This window comes from Talpa occidentalis, unplaced genomic scaffold (assembly GCF_014898055.3).
Source record: "Talpa occidentalis isolate TD23 unplaced genomic scaffold, MPIMG_talOcc4v2.1 talOcc4.2, whole genome shotgun sequence".
Taxonomy (NCBI): domain Eukaryota; kingdom Metazoa; phylum Chordata; class Mammalia; order Eulipotyphla; family Talpidae; genus Talpa; species Talpa occidentalis.
In genome coordinates this window covers 434,330-449,517 of record NW_023602073.1, presented here as the reverse complement: position 1 = coordinate 449,517, position 15,188 = coordinate 434,330, and the positions used below count along the sequence as shown (strand labels likewise).

Here is a 15,188-nt window from a genome sequence, read left to right as displayed (position 1 = left end):
TGGGGCTGGGGTGGAAAACGTCCGAGACAAGCCTGGAGCACTGGCAGCTCCAGAAAGCAAAGCCGCGCTCCGGTAAGAGGAAAGGGGCTAGAGATGGAATCTCAGAGAATCCCGGACCCAGCACAAAACTCCCTGAGGCGAGGGGGCCATTGTGGGCAGCAGAATAAACAACATAGCCCTTCACACCAGGGAATCATGACACACACTTTTTTTTTTTATTATATAAATTTTATTCATGACACACACTTTTAAAAATTGGCCCTGAGGCCTTCCTGAGCTCTTGATACCAACATTTTGTGACTTTATCATTTACACTTTCATTTTTTTGGAGGTGTTACTTTATGAACAAAAGGTTGTCACTTTTTTTTAAGATTTATTTACGCATATAAGAACTGGGGTGCGGTGCAGGCCAGAGGTGTAGGGGTGAGAGGATTCACCAGAGACAGAGCGGGGAACAGAACAGGCAGACTGACGAAGTCCACTGCTGAGGGGAGCAGCGGGCGGCAGGAGAGGTCTGCTGCGCCCTGTGGGCAGCTCCCTGGCCGGGGATGGCACTCGTGCTGCAGAGGCTGCGGACAGCTTCACAGTGCTGTGCTCAACCCCTGAGCCACTAGGGAGGCCCTAAAATTTGTCACTTATGATGGCAAATTATCAGTCTCTTCCAGCCTCTGCCTCTTATGCTTATTTAACCTGGAAGAATTATCCATCCATAAATTTCGCTTCGTATTTTAAAGCTGGGTTTTGAACATTTCAGTCCCTATGCCACCTGGAGTAGATTTTTTTTTTATTTCTTTTGAAATAACTTCAAACTTAAAGAAAAAAGAACAGAACCGCACAAAGCCGCACCCCTTCATCCAGACACTTCCCAGCCACATTCACTGCAGCTGGCCCATCGTCCCCATTCACGGTCACGTTCCTTCCCCAAGACTTTTGAGACAAGTTGTGGACATGACCTCTCTCCCTCCCATCACTCCAATAAGGCTCTCTCCACCCCACCCCCCAAAAAAAGCAGGGACAACCTCCTCTGGGAGATGACAACCTCCATTCAAGGTGTCACCATTCAGAAAACCAACATTCAGAAAACAAACGTCGGAGTCTCAGCTCCCATTCAAAAAAAATTTTAGGGGGCCTCCCTGGTGGCGCAGCGGTTGAGCGCTGGGTTGCAAAGCTGCCCGCAGCCTCTAAGGCGCCGGTTTGATCCCAGCTGCTCCCCAGCCACCGGAGGAGGGTCCCACCAGGTGCGCAGACCTCTCCTGCCGCCCGCTGCTCCCCTCAGCAGTGTCCTTCGGTCCTTCTGCCTGCTCTGCTCCCCGCTCTGGCTCTGGTGGATTCTCTCACCCTCCCGCGCTTCTCACTGTACCCAGTGCTTGTATAAATAAATCTTTAAAGAAAAGAAAAAATTTTTTGAAGATTTATTTATTTATGCATACAAGAACTGGGGTACTGGCCAGAACTGCAGAGGGTGAGAGGATTCACCAGAGACAGAGTGGAAAACAGAGCAGGTGCATCCACTGAAATCCACTGCTGAGGGGAGCTGCGGGGAGATGGGAGGGGTCTGCTGCGCCCTGTGGGTAGCTCCCTGGCCGGGGATGGAACTCGTGCTGCAGAGGCTGCTGACCAATTCATTGGTTGTGTCTTAACCCCTTGCGCCACCAGGAAGGCTTTCTCTGCTGTGTGTCTGTCCAGACACACACAGAGGTCACTTCCGGACAGACCATTCACTGTGCATCTGTGTCACTGTGCATCTCGGTTCTCTGCATATTTCGTAATAAAAGCACAAACTTTAAAAATAAATCTTTATTTGTACGAAGACAGTTAACCCTACACAGACATCTCAAATGTGACATCTGCGCCAGATTCAAATTTCTGCAACAACATCCAGTTCCTTCCCCAGCCATGGTGCAAGGCCTGGGAATTCCCAGCCTCTCTGAAGCAGTCAGTGTTCAGAGTGAAAAATCCCCTCACCAGGCAGCAGGAGTAGAGAACCCGGCTTCCTAAGGGGACTTGGGGGAACCCCAGCCAACAAAGTTCCCCCAAATTCTCCCGTTCCCCTACTTTGCGGACAATGTAAACGCGGTGTCCTTGTCCTTTTAAATAAGATCTACGTTTACGGCCTGTTGTGGTCAAAGGTCCTGCCAAGGCAGAAGACTGGGTTCCGGGCGCTGCCCGGCCGGCTTTCCTGCGCGGCTGTGGATTTCCCTGACCAGAGCAGAGGTGGGCGGCGGTGCTCCTGGCCATGGCTCTTGGGGACACTTTTGGGGGGTCGGCTTTGAGGAGGCGGCGCGGCGCAGCCTCTCAGGATGGGCTGCTGGGCGGGGTGGGCAGCGCCTGCTGCAGACTCTGCCCTGCCAACAGCGGGAGCACAGAGAGGGCGGCCAGGGGCGCCACTGCCGCGGAGGCCCCCACAGGCCAGTTTCGGGGAGACCCGGAGGCGGCCGCAGGAGCTGAGGAAGGAAGCTGGTGCCCACCAGGCTCACAGTGAGCCACGGTCCCCTTCGGGCATCTTGGGGATAAGAAAATTCGCACAGTCAGGCCCCGCCATGCTGACCTACTTCCCGGGGTTCCCGGGGCCGAACCCCCCGCAGACGCCGGGGCTGGGGGCCTTTATTCCCGCCCAGCGCGGGCGCGGCGCTGGTCCCGGGAAAGAGGCGCCTGGAAGAAGCGGGGTCTCCCCCTGCTCCCCGCCGGCACCCGCTCTCAGGCCCGCCAGGGGCTCTGCAAATCCGGGGCTCGCGCGCGCAGCCGGGGCTCCCCCGAGTCATCCCGCCGGCGCTCAGGGCCTGGCCGGCCCCGCGGCCGCTGACCTCGGGGGGCGGCTGGACGTGCGGAACCCCGAGCGCGGGAGGGCGCCCCGGGAGAGCAGGGGCGCCCCGGGAGGAGCCCGCGCGGCCGCAGGGCGCGGGCAACGGGGACGAGTCTCTAGACGCGCATCTCGCTCCTGGCGCGCCCGGCCCGGGGCGTGCGGGGGGGGGGGGGGGGGCGTGCGGGGGGGCCCCGGGGCCGGCCTGGGGGGCGCTGCGGGCAGCGCGGGGCGGCGCAACCGGGGAGGCCGCGCCCGGGAGGCCGCGCGCACGCGCGGGGTCCTTCACCCCACTTGGCTCTGCCTCCCGCACCCCAAGTTCGGGACGACAGGGACGGGGCGGGGCGGGGGCACCCGGGCGCCCTCGGGACGCGTCTGGGGAGCCCGGACGGCGCGCGGGGAAGGCGGGACGCCGAGGGGGGACACCCTCCCGCGCCGCGCGGGCTCCCCGGCTTAGGGGGACCGGGCGCAGCCCCGCGGGCGGCGAGGCCGGGGCGGCGAGGCTGGGGCGGCCGGCTGGCTCGCGAGGCGCCGCCCCCCGACAACCTCCCGCCCCGCCATTGGACGGACGCCCCCCTCGCGCCACCGGCCCGCCCCGCCCCCGCCGCCCCGTCCTCGGCGCCCCCGCGCCTCGGGCGGGGAGGGGACCCCGGGCGGGCCCCGAGCCCCCGCGCCCGCCGCGGCCGGTGACGTCACCAGGCGGGGTGCGCGGCCCCGCCCCGGGCCCCCCGCTGGGTCCGCAGCCCCCGGCGGGACCGCGGGTCGGGGGTGCAGCCGCCGCCCCCGCTCCCCGCGGCCCCGACTCGGCCCCTCGCCGCCCCTCGGCGAATTCGGGGCCCGGCGGCCCCAGCCCGCGCGCACCCCCACCGCCCCCCGCGCCGCGGGCTTCTCGCGGGCGGTTTGGGAACCGGGGGGCCCCACGTCTCTGCCCCCCGCCCCGAAGCCGGGCGCTGCCCTCCCCGGCTGTGACCGAAAGACGCGGCGCTGTGGGCTCGCGGGGCGGGGGGCAGCGCCGGCGCCGGGGCGCGGGGGGGCGGGCGCGGGAGGAGGGGGCGCGGAGGAGGGGTGCGGGGAAGAGGGGCGCGGGGGAGGGGGCGGGGAGGGGGGCGCGCCGCGCTGCGGCTTCCCGCGGGCGGGCGCCGTCGAGCCCCGCGAGCCCCCGCAGGAGCGCGCGGGCTGCAGAGGCGCGGCGGGGCCGGCTGCAGGCGGTGCGGGTGCGGGGCCGCGCGTGCGCGTGTGTGCGCGTGTGTGCGCGTGTGTGCACGTGCGTGTGCCGCCCGCGAACGGCCCCAGGGGGCTCCGGGCGGGGAAGACCCGCCCGCGGGCGAGCGCCCGGGAGATTTCCCGGGGCTCCGGGAGCCCGTCCGGGCCTCGTCCCCCGCCGCGCCCCGCCGCGCTGCCCCCGCCGCCCCCTCGGGCCTGCGTCGCGGGGCGGCCTCGGGCGCGCGGGCCTGGGGCGAGGCCGGCCCCGGGGCGCGCGCGGTCTTTCGGGGCCCCTCGTGCGGCCCGCGGCTGGGACCCCGGCTGGTGCGCGCGGGGCGCTCGGCGGGGCGCGCGGGCGTGCGCGCGGGGGCGCGCGTGCGCGTGAGTGTGCGCGTGAGTGTGCGCGTGTGTGCTCACGCGCCCAGGCTGCGCCCGGGGCCCGGCCGGCCCGAGGGGGAGGGGCAGCGAGGGGCCCGGGGACCCCGCGGCCCGGCTGCTCGGCGCCCGGCTCCGGCGCAGGGAGCCCCGCCGCGCGCGGGGGGCTGGGCGCCCTCGGAACGGGCGAGGAGGGGGAGCAGCTTGAGACGATCGAGTGGGCGCGCCAGGACTCCCCGGCCCGGGCGGGAGGGGAGCCCCGGGTCTGCGCAGCGGGCGGGCGGGGCGCGGGGTGGCCGCGGGGACCGGCCGGGTCGCCCCCGGGGGCAGGTTCCGCCCGGACCCCGCCGGAGCTGGAAGCGCCGGTTGATCCCGGCCCTGGTGACTATAAATGGCGCTTCTCTGCGAAGGTGTCTTTATTATTTTTTTAATCACTCGGTGTCATCCCCCACGTCAGGCCCGCCGTGGGCGTGGGCCGCGCCGCGCCGCCCCTTCTAATGGAGCGAACCATTGGCAGCTCCCGCCCCCCGCCCCCCGCCCCCCCTCCCGCTCCCTCTCTCCCTCGCCTCTCCTCCCTCTGCTGCCCCTGGCATAAAGTCCCCGGCGCGCCTGGAACTTGTTGGCAATGCCTGTTTTCCAGCGTTCCCCGCGTTCTCCAAACTAACTATTTAAAGGTCTGGGCCGCAAATGGTTTGACTACTCGTAGGATGGGACTTCAGCTGAGCGGCAGATACGTCTCTCTGATCCTCGCGGTGCAAATAGGTAGGTGGCCTCGGGCCGGGTTTGCGGCAGGCGCGGGCGGGCGGGAGGCGCCCGGGGCCGAGGGGTCCTGGGGGCCCGCCCGCCGCGACCTGCCCCAGGTGTGGGGCGCCGGCCAGTCCCCCAGGTTGGGGGCAGAGGGTGCTAGGGGCGTCGTGCGTCCCGGGCTGGCTTTTCTCTTAAAAAATAAGAAAAGAACGGCAGAAAGACAGAGACTCCAAACGTCCTCCAGGAAATGGGTGAGGGCGGCCGCTGGGGAGGGGGTCCCCCCTTTTTGCAAAGCCACGTCCGTTTTTGCTGGCCCCTCTCGGCGGAGCCGCTTTGGCAGCCCCGGGCATTGCACCGGTCCCTGCGACACCGCCAGGCACGATTTCGAAGGGTCCAAAGGTGACTGCAAGAACAAGATGGCTCTGCCGCGCAAAGTGCAAAGTTTATGTGCAGAAAACAGATGCCGCTCAGGCTGCTCCATCTAGAACTTTGAGGTCCTCCCGCCCCCAGCGCCCCTCACGCCCCAGCTGCAGCCTTCGCGCGGCCTCCGAGGACCCGCCGGGGTGCACCCCGAGAACGACAGGAGCCCCGGGGTGCACGGTTTAGTGCTTGTCGTTGAGAGGGACAGATTTGAGCAGATGTCCATGGATCGAATTTCCACACACATTTGTGTCTCTTTGGCGAGTTTCGTGTCCAGGAAAGGGTTAAGAGTGTTTGCAACAGTCACGTCCTGTGTTTGTCATTTTTTGGCGTTCTGGGCTTGACCGTGGATGGATTTACTTCGTCCCCGTTTTATGCTCAGGAATGCTGAGTCGTGGTCACATCGTGTGGGGCTTTTTGAAAGTTTACATTTTTCCATCCGATCGCAGACGTGATGGAAGGCAGCCCGAGCGTGCCGCCTCCTCTGATGCGGGCACGGCAGTCATTAACCTGGCCTAGAAGCACAGGGAAGCAGATTATTAATAGAATGGACAAGGGAAAAAATAGAAAACTCCTCAAACGGGTTTTCCAGAGAGAAAATCGTTGCCTCCTGCCATTCTGACTGCAGCTTTCTCTGCAGACAAATCTTTGCAATCGGGGGAGGGGTTCTTTAGGGAATTGGTTTGGGGCAAGAGAGGCAATGGATAACATATGTGAAGGAATCGGGGTTTGGAGTTGGGGAGACATTAAAATGGATCCTTTGCAGTGGGGCTTTTTATGCATTTGACCTGGTTTTAAACATCTGGGTTTTTCTGCATGAGCATCACAGAGATGCTACAGCGGGCAGCTGCAGGATGCTGCTGTTTTCTTTGCATTTTAAGAAATGAGTCGATGCGGTTAATCTGGTCGTTTGGGATCTTTGACACTCGTGCAGGAGCTGCAATACAGAAAGAACATTTCCAATTCTCTTGCATCTTAGAAATGCTGGGAACGAGAGGATGTGGCATTTTGCAATTAGCCTGCAAATCTTCAGAGGGCGAGAGAGTGGTTATTTTTCATACAAGGGCTCAGTGCGGGGAGGTCTGGGAGCTCTGCTTCCCGCAGGGAAAAGCCTTACTTTGGAGCGGTTTAAAAAAAAAAACACCAACCAGCAACTCGGAGTCCCTGATACCCCCAGAGCACATTAGCCCGGGCCGAAAATGCCCCTGGGCTGCCGTGGCTGGACATGGAGCTGTTTGTTCCCGGACGTCTGCCCTTCCCGCACCAGAGCTTGGGTCTTTATTAATTCATGGCTGGAGCTGCCCCAAATCATTGACATTTGGCAAGAAGAGGGGGCGGGGAGGGCCTGGGAGGCGCAGAAGGTGGCGGAGGCAAATAAAGACCGGGAGGAGGAAGCTGGGAGTGAATGGGAGGCCGGCGCAGTGAATGGGCGCCGGGGAAGGCCGAGCCCCCGCCGCAGAGGACGGACAGGGCGGCCGGCGCGGGCGCGGGGTGCAGGGCCGGGGTGCCAGGGCTGCGCCCGGGCCTCAGCCTGCAGCGCCCAGCCCCAGCCTCCCGAGCCAGCGCAGCCCGGCGCTGGCTGCAGAGCCCAGAAACCCTCACGACTTCTGGTTTTACACACGCGCACTCACACATGGGGGGGGGGTCCCCTCCAGCAGCTCCCGGAGGAAGAACGTGACCGAGGCGCTTCCCGCCCCACCCCCGCGGGCCCCCACCCCGTTGAAAAATTGCGCCTGCAGCCCAGGGGCTGCTGCTCCCCTGGCGCGCTCTGGGCGCGCGGGCGCGGGCCGTGGAGACGCGGGGGGCTTTGATTTCGTTTCTCACTGCGGAGCCGCCTGCGGGCGCCGCGGGCAGAGGACGCGCCGGCGGTCACTGCGGCCGCGGAGCCGCGGGTCCCGAGCCCCTCCCTCCCTGTCCGCGAGGGGCTGCGGGCGCCGGGGCCTTCACTAGCCCGGGGGGCGGGAGGGGGCGGGTGTCGGGGGCGTCCGCGGCCTCCCCGACCGCCCCGGCCCAGCCGCGCCTCCCGACCCGGGTTTTTCCAGCCCGGCCGCCTCGCTCCTCTGCGGGACCCGCCGCGGCGCGGGCCGCTGGCCAGGGCGGTCCCCTTCCCGGCCGGCCGGGGCGGCGCGCCGGGGGCAGGCGGGGCGGGCGCGGGGCGGGAGCCGCCCGGGGGCCGGGGCTGGGGCCTGCGCGCGGGTCCACCCGGGAACCCGCCTCCTGCTCGCCCCCTCGCTCGGGCGCGCCCTCCCGCGCCCGGGGGTCCTGGCCGCCCGCCAGCGACCCGAGCCGGCTCCGCGGCCTCCGGTGCGGAGAAATGGCGGCCGCGCCGCCCGCCCGAGCCCCGCGCTCCGCCGCGCCGCGGGGTGGGGCGCCCTGGATGCGGGCGCGGGGGCCGCGGCCCGGACGGGGTTTCCCCCTCCCCGCGTGCTTCCTCCAGCGCCGCTGCCCCCGGGGGGCGGGGGGCCAGCGGGTGCCCAACCCCTGGCGCAGGGCGGGCGCGGGCGGGTCCGCGGCCCACGGCCTTGGGAGCCGAGCCGCGGCCGAGGCGCGGGGCGCGGGGCGCACCCACGCGGGCGGATTCGGGCCCCGCGAGGGGACCCGAGGTCACGCGCCCCCCGGGGAGCTCGCCATCCCAGCGGGCGGCCTGCGCGGCGAGGCGCCCCCAGAACGGGAGCCCCACGAAGGCGGGCGGCTTCATAACGAAACCACCCGCTTCGGAGGCCGGGGCCGCGGGCCCAGCGCAGGAGGAGGCCCGGCGCCCGCCTCGCCGAGGGCGGCTGCTTCGCACCAAGTGGGGCTGCGCTCTGGGGCGCGGGGCGCCTCCCCACCCTCCCCGCGCCCCCCCTCCGCTGGCCAGACCCCTCCGCCTGCACCGGGAGCCGCGGCTGGCTGGGGACGCGCTGGGACGAAGGGGGAGTGAGAAGGAAATTAAACGCCGAGGGAGGTGAGAAGAGGGGGCGCAGGGACAGAAAAAGATGCTGAGTGAGGCGCGGGCGGGAGCTGCTGCAGGAGCGGCTCACCTGCCCCCCCAAACACACACACGGCCCAGGGGGGCGGGGGGGCTCAGAGGGGCCAGAGGACCCTCGGGGGCGCAGCCAGCCTCGCCCCTCTTCCTTCCCCTTTCCAGGGGCCCCGCTGGGCACCTCAGCCCCCCCCCCCCGGGGGCTGGGCGGGTCCCGCTGACCGCTGCCTCCTCCCGCAGCGTACCTGGTGCAGGCCGTGAGAGCCGCGGGCAAGTGCGATGCCGTCTTCAAGGGCTTCTCCGACTGTTTGCTCAAGCTGGGCGACAGCGTGGCCAGCTACCCGCAAGGCCTGGACGACAAGACCAACATCAACACCGTGTGCACGTGAGTCCCGCTCGGGCCTGCTCTGGGGGGCTGCCGAGGTCGCAGGGCCTGGCCCCCACTCCGCACCACCCATGGCCAAGGCCACCACCCTGGGGTGGACAGACGTGGATGCCCCGCAGAGGCGGGGGCAGGCCAGGCCTGGGGCCTGGGAGGCGGGAGAGCTGCCCCAGCTCCTGGTGCAGCAGAGCCCCCCCCTGGAGGCCCACCCCCTCCTCGAGGCCCACCCCCCCAGGCCCACCCCCTCCTCCAGGCGGACCCCCTCCTCCAGGCCCACCTCCTCTCCCTTCCCGCTGGCATTGGAGGGGGGGGCTGCCAGCCCTCTGGGAGGAACAGCTGGTCCCGTTTTAGGTAAGATCTGGTGCTTGGCCTGCAAGGATGTCCTTGGGTCCCTCCCCAGGATAAAACTCGCCCCGGCGCAGGCCAAGGGAATGCGGGCGCAGGCAAGAGCGTGGGCCCCTCCTCTTTGAGGACGGGCTGGAAGCATCTTTGTTGGGCGCCATGACTTCGCCAGAAGCGGAGTCCTGGCGTGTGGCTGCTTCCCCTGCAGGCTCAGCCACCCTGCGTCCCGCCCCTGCCCCTGGCATCTCCAGAGGCCCCGGGCAGGCGGGGACAGCTGAGGCCCAGGAGGGCCAGGGAGCTCATGCCAGGCCCGCTGTCCCCAGGGCTTGGCTGCCAAGCTCTGCTCCCGCCATCAGGGGGGACCCCAGAAATGCCCCAGCCCCTCAACACACAAACACCGTTAGTTTCTTTTACTTCATTTTATTTCTCAAAAGCACCGTGGTAGCCCCTCCCTCCCGGGCAGCCGAGGCCAGGGGTGTCCCTTGCTCCTCGGAGGCTGGAGTCCCTGTTTTTTGCACCACCCTTTCCATGGTGGGAGGCCCTGCCCCTCCCTCATTCCCGGGGGCCAGGGGGGCTCACTGGCGGCTCAAATCACAAGTATCTCAAAAGGGGCCCCCTTTGCTACAATGTTCCCTAAACGCCCCCGGGCCCAGGGACCCGGGAGTGGCCGCCGTGGCGGGAGGGGCGCAGGGCTGGGGAGGCAGACCCGCCGCCCGCAGGGGCGCCAGCTGTCGCGCCGCGGGTCGGAGCCTGAGCCGCAGCCCCGAAGATTAAACACAGACCAGCTCGTCCTCCGGCTGGAAGCGGGTTATCCCGGCTCTTTTAATAATTGAGCAGGCTCGGCCCTGGAAACCAGAGCGAGGAGCCCCGGTGCTGGCTGCCGGCGGGGTGGCGCTGGCGAGGGCACCCTGCACGCCCGCCTCTGCAGGCGCGCCGCCTTCCCCCGCAGCAGGGGCCGCGGCCTTGGGTGGGCACCGGGGCCGCGGGGCTCACAGCCGGGGGAGGCGGGTCTGCCGGCAGCGCACGCTCCCCGCGCCTCTTCCTCCCCCGACTCTGGCTCTGCGCTCACGCAGCCGAGGAGCCGGGGCGCCGGCCCCGCGCAGCCCAGGCCTCTCCAAGCCGGGGCGCAGCCCAGGCCTCTCCAAGCCGGGGCGCAGCGCAGGCCTCTCCAAGCCGGGGCGCAGGAGCACGCCCGGCGCCGAGGGGACTGCGCGGCCGGCCAGCGGGGAGGGGCGGGAGCCTGGGCGCGGCCCGCAGGCGCCTCCAGGCGGGCCGGGGCGGGGGGTGGGGGGCGGGGGGCGCCGCCCGCGAGACCCGGGCCGAGGACGACGCCGGCCGGGGCGCGGGCCCGCGAGGTGGGAGCGGCGGCCGCCGAGACGCGCGCATCGACCGAGCTCCGGGAGGAGACAGCGCCCGGGATCGATCACGAGCCGGAATTATATTTAGTCTCGGGATCTATTCTGGGTTTTCTGAAGAAAGGGGGACAATAAGAAGGACAGGGTGCACGGAGGTGGGGGGCGGGGCGGGAGCCCGGGGAGCCGCGTCCCCGGAGGCCGAGGCGGCCGCCCGGGTCAGCCGGGAGCCGCCCAGGGCAGGGCCGGGGGCTGGGCCCGCGCGCGACGGCCGCGGGGCCGGGGAGGCCTCCTGGGGCGCGGGGCCGGGGGAGGCCTGGGGCGCGGGGCCGGGGGGCCTCCTGGGGCGCGGGGCCGGGGGCCTCCTGGGGCTGGGGGGCACCGGGCAGGGCCGCCCGGGAGCCGGGCGCGGGCACTCACCGGCCGGCGGGAGGCAGGCGGGGCGGCCGCGTCGGGAGAGGCAGCCGGGCGCGCGGAGACGCGGAGGGAGGGGGGCGGCGGGGAACTTGGGGGGCCGGGAAGAGGACAAAGGAAGCGGAAGGAACCGGCCGGTCTGGAGTGGCGGAAACAAAAGGAGGGGCGGGAAGGGGCGCGGGCGAGCCCCGCGCGGGGAGGGGGGGCGCGGGCCGGGCGCGGGGAGGAGCCGGAGGGAGGGAGGGCCGGGCCGGGCCGGGGCCGCAGCCCCCTCCCCGCGGAGCCGGGCGCCCCGGGCCCGGGAGGGGACCCCGCCGCGGGCCGCCCCGCCGCGCCCCCAGGAGGCCGCGCCCGCGCGCGAGGGTCCCCGGGGCCGCCGAGCGCAACGCGACCCGCCGCGCTGTCCCCCGCAGGTACTGGGAGGATTTCCACAGCTGCACCGTCACGGCGCTCACGGACTGCCAGGACGGCGCGAAGGACCTGTGGGACAAGCTGAGACGCGAATCCAAAGACCTCAACATCCCGGGCAGCCTGTTCCAGCTCTGCGGCGGCGGCAGCGCGGCGGCCGGGGCGCTGCTCCCCGCGCTCCCCCTGCTCCTCGCGGCGCTCGCGGCGGCGCTGGCCCCCTGGCTCTCCTTCTGAGCGCGCGCGCCCCCCGCGCCCCCCGCGCCCCGCGCCCCCGCCGGCGCGGGGAGAGCGTGAGCGCCGCGGGGACGCCGGGCTCCCCGCGACGCTGGAAGCGCGCCCCACAGAGGAGCGGGGCTTGCGTCCTCTCCTCGTCCCCCTGACCCCTGTGTTTTCTGGGCCAGACGTCATCCCCCGCCACGGAACGCGCCAGCGCGGCCGACACCGAACCTCAGCTTTCGCCGCCCTCACGCCCGGCGCGGAGCGCGCGCCCATCCCCATTTTCTAGTTTTCATTTTGCGATTTCCTTTACTTTGATTTTTTTTTTTTTTTTTGGCAAAAGAATCTCAGGAACGGCCCTGGGCCACCTCCTCTCACCATGTCAGCGCTCGGCGCGCGGGCTCCGGGCTCCCCGCCGGGGTGGGGGCGGCCGCGGCCCGACTCACCCCACCCCTGCCCACGCCCTCGTTTCACATCCCACCGCACATTTCCCCTCCAGAAAACCCAAAGGACAGGCCGCTGGCCTGGGCCGGCAGAGAGGGGCCGGGAGGGAACGCGCGCAGGAACCCGGGGTCCCCCGCGCGGCCGGCGAGCGCCCCGCGGCTCCCGCCTCCCCCACGGCCCTCCCGCCCCCCTGTGTTAGCTGAGCGCGCGCGGTAGGACCTGGAGACCCACAGTAGCGACCCGGGGGGAGGGATGTTAAGGGTTACCCTAAAATATAGCTTACAGAAGATTTTGACATAAAAGAGCCTTGATTTTAACAAAAAGAGAGAGATGTAATTTAAAAAGTTTATTATAAATTAAATTCAGCAAAAAAGATTTGCTACAAAGTATAGAGAAGTATAAAATAAAAGTTATTGTTTGAGACGGGGTGTCGCCTGCTTCCTGCCCGGCTCGCCGGGACCTGAGGGGCGCGCGCCTGGCCACGCCCCTGCCCCGCCGGGGTCCCCGAGTCTGTGCCCGCGGCAGAGACGAGGAACCTGCTCGCGGGGCTTCGGCTTCGCAGGCGGGGAAAGGCGGGTCTGCCTGGGGCCCCGAGGGCCACGCCCGCGGCGGGGCGGCCCCTCCCGGCGGGCGAGACGCCGCCCGGGCCCGCCGCCCGCCGGAGCAGCCGCCTCGCCCCGCGCGCCCGAGGCCGCGGCGCAGGAGCCGCCATTAAGGGGGCGGGCGGGGGGCCGCGGCCGGGGCGTCGGGCGAACCCCTTCACGCCGCTCGGCGCGGCCGGAGCAGGCGGCGCAGCCCCCCCGCCCCCCGCGGGCCGCCCCCGCGCGCTCGGCGGCGCCCCCGCCCCGCAGAGGTGAGCCTTGGAGGGGGCGCGGGCCGGGCCGGGCCGGGCCGGGAGGGACGGGCGGGCGGGGCGGGCGGGGGCCCGAGTCCGGGTCTGGGGGCTCCGTCAAGAGGACGCGGGGTCTCCCGCAGAAGCAGGGGGTGGAAGGGGCGGGGGCCGCGCGGGGCCGCGGGGGGCTGCCGTCGCCGGGGGCTTTGCGGGGCCGCTAATGCGATGCGTAAACCAGCGCCGCGCGGCGCCCCGTAAATCCAGCCGGTGGGTCGCGGCCCCCGCGGCCCCGCGCTCTGAGGCTCCAGCAGCGCCCGCGCCCCGCGCGCCTTCCCGGCGGGTCCGCCCGCCGCCCCCGAGCTCGGCCCGGACTCCGCGCGGCCCCGACGGAACCCGCTGCCCGCGGGCGCGGCCCCTCGGGCCGGTGGGGGTCGCGAGGCGCCTGGGGGGGCGGGGGGGCTCCTTTGGCGTCGGCCCGGGCGCGGCGCGTCCAAAATGTCGGAGCCGATTTTGAACCCCAGGCTGGGCGCGAGAGGCGCGTCTCCGCCTTCCCTCGGGCCTGCGGACCCGCCACCCCCACCCGGCTCGCCGCGGGCGCTGGGGCGCGGGGGGCGGGGGGCGCGGGGGACGCGAGCGGCGCGGGGGGCGCACACCGGGCGCGTGCAAAAAAAAGGCGCGCGTGGTGCCCCCCCCACCCGGGCCGCGAGGACGCCCCTGCGGGCAGCCGGCCAGGGCTCCCCACCCAGGAACCGAGCCCTTGGCGGGGGGGGGGGGGGGGGCGGGGGGGGAGCTGGGGTGCTGGGGTCCGGGGACAGGACGGGAACAAAGGTCGCGGGTTCGCCCAACGGGCTTTCCGCCCGGGCCGGCTCTCCCGGAAAGGACCGCCTGACCAGGCCTGAGGCCGCGGGTTGGGGCGCCCGGCCCCCCCAGGCGGCAGCCAGCGGGCGGCGGAGCGCGAGCCAGGGCCGGGGCTGGGGGAGGCCAGTCCCTGCCCCAGGTGGTGTCCGCTGCCCAGGCCGGGTTCTGTCACGTCACTGCCACTTGCTGCTGGGGGTGGCACCGCCGTGTGTGAGGTGATGGGGTGACCGGGTGTCTCGGGCAGCAGCTCCTGAGCCCGTCCCTGCGGGGAGCTGATTAGCCAGGACCCCCGGTCATGGGGGAGAGGAGGCCAGAGGGGTCAGGCAGCAGGGGAGCCCCATGTCCACGAGCAGCGGCCTCAGGCCTGGGCTCCTCTGGCTGCGCCCAGACCTTAAGGCCTCTTGGGGGCCCCTCCTGCACCCCTCGCCCAGGGAATCAAGATGCAGCTGGCTGGGGTGCGCTGGACATCGTGGAGAGGCCCTCTTGTTGCAGGGGGACCAGCTGGGAGCTGGAGGGGGTGCAATCTCAGAGGGCTGAGGGGGAAACACGGGGCTCCACCGCCTTCCAGACAGGCCAGCCGCGGGGCTGCACTCACTCGGGGCTCTGCGAGGAACCCCTGGGCCACCCCAGATTTTTTCTTTCTTTCTTTTTGAAGTATTAGCTGCGTTTAATCTTGTGGGGGGGGGGTTATATGTATATTTTACATCATTGTTCATTTTTAAACAATGTTTGCTTTTTTACTCCCCCTCGGGTGTAGTCCCCATAGAATTCCCTCCCCCGGCTCCCCCAGCACCATCACACAGTCCCACAGTCCCCCCTCCCCCCCAGTCCTTCTGCTCCTCGGGCCCCAGGAGCCCCCAGTGGAGGGACCCTCCAGGAGGTGGGCTGGAGGCTGCGGTGGTGGTTTGTCCAGAAAGGCCCTCAAGCCCCTGGTCTTGGGCCATTCTCCATCCCCCCATCCCCCTCGGGCCACAGATGGGGCACCAGAGGGGCCCCCCAGGGTCCTCTGGCAGAGGCTCCACCCCCTGGCCCCGGGGTCCCCACAAGCACCTCCCAGCAGTCATCAAAGCCTCTGTCTTCCCTCACCCTCACAAGTGGACTGGGGCTGGGGAGCCTGGGGGGGGCCCACTGTGCTGCTTTGTCCTTTGGGGTCTGCTCCCCTCCATGGAGAAGAGCAGCATCTCCCAGGGGCCACCCTTGGGGCTGGGCCCAGGACCCCCCCCAAACCCCCGTAGCCCCTCCCGCCTCTGGGCACTCCCCGCCAGCCCACAGCTGGGGGCAGAGGAGGAGCTGACACCCCCTCCCGGCCTGGAAGGACTTGCTGTGAGCCAGGCTGTGGGGACAGGGACTCTGTCGCCAGCTGGAGGGGTCACCCCCGCTACCAGTGTCCTCTGCGGTCACACCCTGGCAATGGCCCCTGCCTCCTGGCTGGG

General features: G+C 69.6%; 1 protein-coding gene across 1 annotated transcript; it reads left to right on the top strand.

Annotated features, from left to right (window-relative positions):
• The first annotated feature begins 5,060 nt into the window (after nt 1-5,060).
• On the top strand, nt 5,061-11,639 carry NRN1 (neuritin 1). Its single transcript, XM_037520733.1, has 3 exons — nt 5,061-5,140; nt 8,748-8,892; nt 11,411-11,639. Exons 1-3 carry the CDS (start codon nt 5,086-5,088, stop codon nt 11,637-11,639), a joined length of 429 nt encoding a protein of 142 aa, XP_037376630.1. The 5' UTR covers nt 5,061-5,085.
• The last annotated feature ends 3,549 nt before the right edge of the window (nt 11,640-15,188 follow it).

Bases quoted from the DNA above. Each gene is read 5' to 3' on its own strand.
- NRN1 (XM_037520733.1), top strand. From the start codon at position 5,086: ATGGGACTTCAGCTGAGCGGCAGATACGTCTCTCTGATCCTCGCGGTG. The intron at 5,141-8,747 runs GTAGGTGGCCTC...CTCCTCCCGCAG, and splicing joins GATCCTCGCGGTGCAAATAG to CGTACCTGGTGCAGGCCGTG. The intron at 8,893-11,410 runs GTGAGTCCCGCT...TGTCCCCCGCAG, and splicing joins AACATCAACACCGTGTGCAC to GTACTGGGAGGATTTCCACA.